This window comes from Octodon degus, unplaced genomic scaffold, assembly GCF_000260255.1.
Source record: "Octodon degus isolate 3935 unplaced genomic scaffold, OctDeg1.0 scaffold00084, whole genome shotgun sequence".
NCBI lineage: Eukaryota > Metazoa > Chordata > Mammalia > Rodentia > Octodontidae > Octodon > Octodon degus.
This window is the reverse complement of record NW_004524660.1, coordinates 1,995,699-2,002,450: the sequence shown is the minus strand read 5'-3', so window position 1 is coordinate 2,002,450 and position 6,752 is coordinate 1,995,699. Positions and strand designations below refer to the sequence as shown.

Below are 6,752 nucleotides of genomic sequence, written 5' to 3'. Positions count from 1 at the left end.
TGTGTGTGTGTGTGTGTGTGTGTGTGTGTGTTTGAAAGAGAGAGAGAAAAATGATTAATGTCTCTGACAAAGATAGGTACAAAAATCCTCACAGTGAATAGGGACCCAAACTCAACAGCATATCTAAAATGCCATTCGCCATGAGATTCGTCTCAGAGATGCAAGCATTCTTCCACATGTGCAGACCAATTAATGTGATAACGTTAGGATTAAAGTTGAAGGTAAATGAAAAAACTATGCTACATCATATTAACAAAATCAAGAATAAAAACCATATGATCTTTTCCACAGACATATAAAAAGCATTTGATAAAATTCAACTTCCTTTTGTGGTAAAACAAATCAGTTGGTCACATGCTATACTAGCAAGCTTTGGAAAAACTGAAAAAAGAATGGAATGAACCCCTGTATACCCCAATACTTGCTGTGTCCACATGCCCTCCTCTTTCTACTTCTCTCTGTTCCCCTGAGTTTCTCTGTGTGTGACTCTAGTCCTAGCTGCTGAGCGATTGCAGTTATGACCAAAATTTCATGTCCTTTCTCTAAGGTGCCAGACCTGGTTCTGGACTGTGCCCTGTAAGGGACAGGGACTTACACCAGCCTCACTGGGTGGCTCCCCAGCTAGGTCTTTTATGCCATGTTGTATGGCCTGCACGACAGTGGCAACTTATGTAACACTTTCCCTTTTGGAAAGCTTGGAACTGTCCGCCTCAAATTCCTGGAGAACAAGTGTCCTTTTGTCATATTACTGCTCTCTGTGATGCAGGATGACCTCATTTAGATCTTAATTTCTTTCAGTTATTTTCTGTGTTTGTTCTACTGGGTTATACAATTAAAAACATGTGGATAAGAAAACAACGCTCAAATTTTAGGAGTCACATGTGCTACTTTTAGAATTCTTTCTTAGTCTTGATTTTTCTTAACTTCAATTATTTTTTCACTGTTGTTGGACTAATGCTCTATCAGTATAGTGCTTTTAGAACTTCTGCTGCTGTTGTCACAAGCACATTGGTGAAAGTTTCAATACTTCCTCCTTGATTTTTTTTCTTGCTTTCCATAATTTATTATCTTGAAATTGTTGATATTCAGGTTTCTGAAACTCTAGTTTATATTTTCATTTTAATATCTGAGACATACAGGGAATTTTTTTTTCTTAAAACCAATTTGGCAACATCTTGAAAATGGGTGATTTTTAGTTTTTACTCTCATATTTAAGAAAATATTCTTTTCTAGTTTGCTGCATTTACTCAGATAGATAGTACTTAAGAGTTTTAAAAAAAAATTTCAGTGGAAAGCACCTTTCAATTTGTCTGTTATTTATTTCTAATAAGTTTTATTTTTTAAAGAAAAATTCTAACTTAATTTTACCACAATCTCTGTGAATGTTCCTTGAAGGTGTTAGATATTAGTTGCAGAGCCAAAAGGGATTATGGAATCCAGTCTAGAGGGCCTCATCTTGTAAGCTCTTGGCCAGATTTGACTCAACATATTTTGATTATTCTGCATAGAGCCCCTTTATACAATGAAAATTGTCCCGCACTGTATAGTTGGAACCCGGCACACAGATGTCCCATGTACCAGGCAGCATTGGGAAGCACGTATGCAGGGTCACCAGAGGCTGCAATCCCTGCTCCAACCACTGCCCTGTGTCTGCAATCCCAACCATTCTCTCTTTTCTTTCAGAGGCCCACGTCACCCTTTGGACGACCCTGGGCACTTGGACCCTGCCCTTGAGAGCCTGTAGGTCCAGGCCCTGCCCCGCCTCTGAGGGCTGCTCTGCTCCTCAGCCCCTGAGCTCCGGGCTGCCTTTCCAGCCCCGGGTGTCCTCGCCCCGGCCAGCTAGGCCTCCTTGTCCTACACTTGATCCCCCTTGCGCTCGGCTCCTTTCGGGGTAGACACACTCGGTATGCCTCATGCTTCCAAACGTTTCCCTCAACTTCCACCTGACTTTTTATCTCTAACAGCCAACTACACTGAACCTGAAGGACTTCCTCTTCACAGGCCCTTTCTGGGGCCTGCTCTTCTACAACGGTTTTTCAATAAATGAGGGACCCGACAGCGGAGCAGGAATGCACAATACCTGTCCTGTGTCTTTCAAAATTGTTATTTTAATTAGTGCTACTTCAAAAAATCTTTCCCCAGTGGAATCAAGACTTTTCTGAAATTCAAGATGAAGAACATTCAAAATGACAAGCACTTATGGGTTAGCGGCAGCAGCGTAGGAGCTCAGAGAGCAGGCGCTGTGGGAGGACGTGGTCTACCGCATCTCTGTGGACAAACCTGCGGCGGAACACACTGGAGACCGGAGGCTGCTTCCCGCGCCTGGACACAGCCAGGGGCCTGAGCCTGGAGGTGGCTCAGTCTGCAAGTGCAGAACTCGGCTGAGCGAGCCAGCTACCGGGCTGCGATCTCTGAACTCCCGCATTAGCACCGACGTGCAGGCCGACTGATTTCTACTAACCCCGGTGGACAAAGAGGTGCACAGGCCTCTCAAGCTGGGCCTGACCCAGGGACTCTAACGCTAGGGGCGAAGACCGAGCGACTCTAGGAAGCGAAAGACCGAACGATGGTGTTACTTCCAACATCCAGCACAGCCACGTGCACTTGGCTCCTCCCCGGGGACCCAGCAGGACCGGGGGGCGAGGAGCCGCCGGCGGGACGGGGAGCACAAGAGCCCAGCCAGTCCTGCTTCGGCTTCTGGGCGCCCAATCGTGGTCCCCGGGACGCTGAAATCTGAAGCGGAGTTGGATGCAGCTCCTGCTCTGCGCAGCTGCCTCCCTGCAGCCCGGCCCCTCCGCGTTTCCGTAGCTCGCTGAAAGCTGAGGCCAACCTGGCAGAGGCTGGTCCGCTAGGTCCACAGCTCGGCACCATGTCCGTCACTCTGGGTTACTGGGACATCCGCGGGGTGAGCTAGGACTGAACAGCTCAGGAGGGGGGCGTGGGGACTGGCTGAGAGGCTGAGTCCACATTCTGAAACGTAAATCATCTTCAGTTCTTGCTGAAGCCCTCTGTCCCAGTCAGAAGGCCTCTATGAGCTGTGTGTGTGTGTGTGTGTGTGTGTGTGTGTGTGTGTGGTGTGCCATTCACATGGAGGAAGTGAGAGTCACAGTCTGAGTTACTGCATCTTTGTTTCTTTCATGGTTCATCTCCTCCAGCTGGCTCACGGCATCCGCCTGCTCCTGGAATACACAGACACCAGCTATGAGGAGAAGAGATACACCATGGGGGACGGTAATGGCGCCCTCTTTCCCAGCCCTGCCCAGTTCTGGTGATGGTGCCCAGCAACCATGCCCTGGCCACCTGTTGTTCACCTTGGCACCTGCCTCCTGGCTGTGTCTGGGGCGTGCCTCTTCCATAAGCCCTCCTGCGCATGCAGTTTGGCCCAAGAGTGACCTTCCAATTTTAAACTCACATCAAATAAAAATTCAAGGATTTTAGGGCCCTTTATATCTGTCATTGGGTTGGGTCTCCCTTAGCTTGTGTCTAAATCTTTTGCAAGCCTCAATTTGTTGGTCCTCAGCCCTTGCAAGCACTCTTTACCTTGTGAACTGTGAATGTGGAATCTGAGTGGTGCATATTCTGAATGCACTGTGAGCCGATTTTGTCCCTGAGTCACTGAGAGGAGCTCTAGGGGATAGATTGGTTTTCACGTCATCTTCTTTCCCACAGCTCCTGACTATGACCCAAGCCATTGGCTGAATGAGAAGTTCAAGCTGGGACTTGACTTTCCCAATGTAGGTACAGAGGATGGGGGTGGGGTGGGAAAGTAAAGATGTCCCTAACTCATCCCAGTATAGTTCCTGGGATCAGTACTGCTCCTTACTTAGTCTCGTTCTTGGTTGTCTATCCCATCTTTCTATGGTGGAAGGTGTTCCGCTCACTCATTCATGCATTGTACAGTGTAGGTGTGCAGGGCGTGCCATGGGCAGGCACCCTGAGGGCCAGGACTCATGTCTCCCCTAACTCAGGGAAGCAATGGTGGGTCCTGGCGTCCCACCTGGCCTTTCCTGCTTGTCCACACAGCTGCCCTACCTCATTGATGGGACTCACAAGCTCACCCAGAGCAACGCCATCATGCGCTACATCGCCCGCAAGCACAACCTGTGTGAGTAGAGCCAGCTGCCGGGTGTGGGGGGGACAACAGCTATCCCCCAGGCCTGTCTGGGATTACATGCTGAGAGTGAGTGTGTTGTGTGGGCTTCAGGTGGGGAGACAGAAGAGGAGAAGATTCGTGTGGACATCTTGGAAAACCAGCTTATGGATACCCGCATGGAGCTGGCCAGGCTTTGCTACAACCCTGACTTTGTGAGCCCCCTTCTCCCCGCCAGGGTCGGGTCAGAGGCTCAGACCCTTGCATTCCCGTGTACTCTAGTCCAGTTCGCCATCTGAAGTCCTTAACACTCCTCATTCTACTAATATTCTAAGCTGTCAACAGAGTGACCCTCAAACCTTGATGTCAGGCCAAATGAAAACTCTCAATAGACCTCAGCCTATCGTAGGATACAGGCAAGTAGGAAATTTAGTGCCTGGGCAGTAAATTTGTGTTCAGGTTCCTCCACATCTGACTGCTGGTTTCTGCCCTGGGCCTTGTTTTCCAATTGCTTCAAAACCTCATAATCCTGGAATGCACAGGGTGAAACTAGAATTGCAAGCTGAATCTAGAGAGCAGTCTTATCAGACTCCTTCCCAACTGGGGTCCCAGTGGTGTCTCTCTGACACCCAGATAGACAGCTTTCCCGATGGGCAGCTCACAGCTGACCTAAAGGCCTTTGATTCTCTCTCATTTTCCTTTGGCCCTGGCAAAGGCATCTGTTTGGCAGTGCTGCAAAAGTCTAAGCCCTTTTCTGCTCCCTTTGAAGTAGACCTTTTGACCTTTCTTCTTCTGACCACATTTCATTGTAGATCTCTTTGATTCTGCCTAATGTCTGAGATCAAAGCCCAGCAGCAGCTGTGGTACTTGTGGGTCTGAACCGCACAACCTGGTTTGGACACTGGGGCCAACAATTCAGGGGCAGTGCTGTGTTCCTACCATTTTACCACTGCCTCTAACAGATCCTATTTGGTATAATCAGTGTGGATATAATAAGTTGAAACTTGGACATTGGCCCATTCCCAGTCTCGGGGGGATGGATGCTCACACTTGGCCAGCCAGGACCATGCCTAGCATGGAGAAGCCTGGCTTTTCTACCAGGGAGCCTGTGTCTGGGAGTGATGACAGCTGCTTTCTGGCCTCAGGAGAAACTGAAGCCAGAATATTTGAACCAACTCCCTGCAACGATGAAGCTCTTCTCACAGTTTCTGGGGAAGCAGCCTTGGTTTGCAGGAAACAAGGTAAGGGGAGGGGTGGCAGGAGAGGTTGTCTTTCTTTTTGGGCCGTGAGCTTCCGGCCTACTCTCCCTTGGCTTTGTGCAGATCACCTTTGTGGACTTCCTCGCCTATGATGTGCTGGAGAGGACCCAAGTATTTGAGCCTACCTGCCTAGATGCCTTCCCGAACCTGAAGGACTTCATATCCCGCTTTGAGGTGCTGCCTCTGATACTTCTTCCTCTTGGATATCCTTTCCAAGGATCCTTCTGTCCCTTCTCCTAATAGCACAATTTTCCATTTGTGAACTGGGATGTATAGGAGCTTTTAGTCCTGTTCACTGGTATTCTCCACCCCATTATTGTGAGGCTCCGTGCCCATCTCAGAGAGAGATACAGAGACTCCTCGCTCTGTTCTGGAGCTGACTGTGGCCAGGATAGCAGGCATATCAGACTGTGGGGTCCATTGCCACCACCTGGGTGTGTGGCTAATTATGAGTCACCCAGAGTTCACCTGTTTGAGCCCAGCACAGCCCATTTGATTAGCGGCTTGGGAACTTTGAGGCATTACTTTATCTAGTTTTTCATCCTGGAATTTGCCTTCCTTTCCCAGCTCCCAGGAAGTAATATGCTTTCTCAGCTTGTTCTCATCAGCTCCAGTCCTGGTCCAGGCAGAGTGGCCTTGAAGATTGTGCTTATCCTTTCCAAGGATATCCAAGTGTGATGTCCTGTCCCTTCCCCATTTTCCAGATATGTTCCTTGTCCTGGAGCTGAAGTGAAGAATGACTAACATTTATTAGCGCCCTGGACTTAGGCCAGGACCTGTGCTCAGCTATATCCATTGTGTCAAATTTATCAGTTTGATATTCCTACAAGGTCAGTAGAACTACCAGCCCCGTTGCACAGATAAGGGAGCTGAGGTTGTGGAGGATAAGTGAGCTGTGGAATGTCCCAGTGCCAGGGCAGGTTATGCGTGGCTCCCTGTCCACTCTGCCGTCCAAGGGCAGCAAGAGATGCTTCTCTCTGTTTTGTGCTCAAAGAAAGAGTTTTAGACCCTTTTTTCAGTCCAGCACACTTTGCAGGATGGGACAGCATGGGAGGAGTGTATGCAGCTGGCATTAGGAGGGTGACAAGAAGGCTGTGTGGATGTGACACCCCAAGGTGCAGGCAGCGCTGACATCTGATCTGTCTGCATCAGATCTCCGGCTGGGGAAGCACTGAGGCCCCATGGTTGGGCGCATGCCTGGGGGCCCTGTAAGAGGATTTTATCTTAACTTTTGCTATGGCTGGGGGGACATTCCTTCTGTCCCTTCTTCTCCTAATACCACAATTTTCCATTTTTGAACTGGGATGTATAGGAGCTTTTAGTCCTATTCACCGGCATTCTCCGCCTTATTATTGTGAAGCTCTGTGTCCGTCTCAGAGAGAGATACAGAGACTCCTCGCTCC

At 48.9% G+C, this 6,752-nt stretch overlaps 1 protein-coding gene across 5 annotated transcripts in view; it reads left to right on the top strand.

Annotated features, from left to right (window-relative positions):
- Gstm2 (glutathione S-transferase mu 2) overlaps window positions 1–6,752 on the top strand; it is a 65,126-nt gene that overhangs the window by 56,965 nt on the left and 1,409 nt on the right. Inside the window, exons 1-7 of one of the 5 annotated variants that reach the window (XM_004636911.2) lie at window positions 2,760–2,905; window positions 3,156–3,231; window positions 3,670–3,734; window positions 4,024–4,105; window positions 4,205–4,305; window positions 5,236–5,331; window positions 5,413–5,523. The exons of the other annotated variants lie outside the window; for them this stretch is intronic. Coding sequence (XP_004636968.1) covers window positions 2,870–2,905; window positions 3,156–3,231; window positions 3,670–3,734; window positions 4,024–4,105; window positions 4,205–4,305; window positions 5,236–5,331; window positions 5,413–5,523 — 567 coding nt within the window. The 5' untranslated portion in view covers window positions 2,760–2,869. Of the gene's footprint in view, window positions 1–2,759; window positions 2,906–3,155; window positions 3,232–3,669; window positions 3,735–4,023; window positions 4,106–4,204; window positions 4,306–5,235; window positions 5,332–5,412; window positions 5,524–6,752 lie in introns of those variants that run through there. 5 annotated transcript variants of the gene reach the window in all.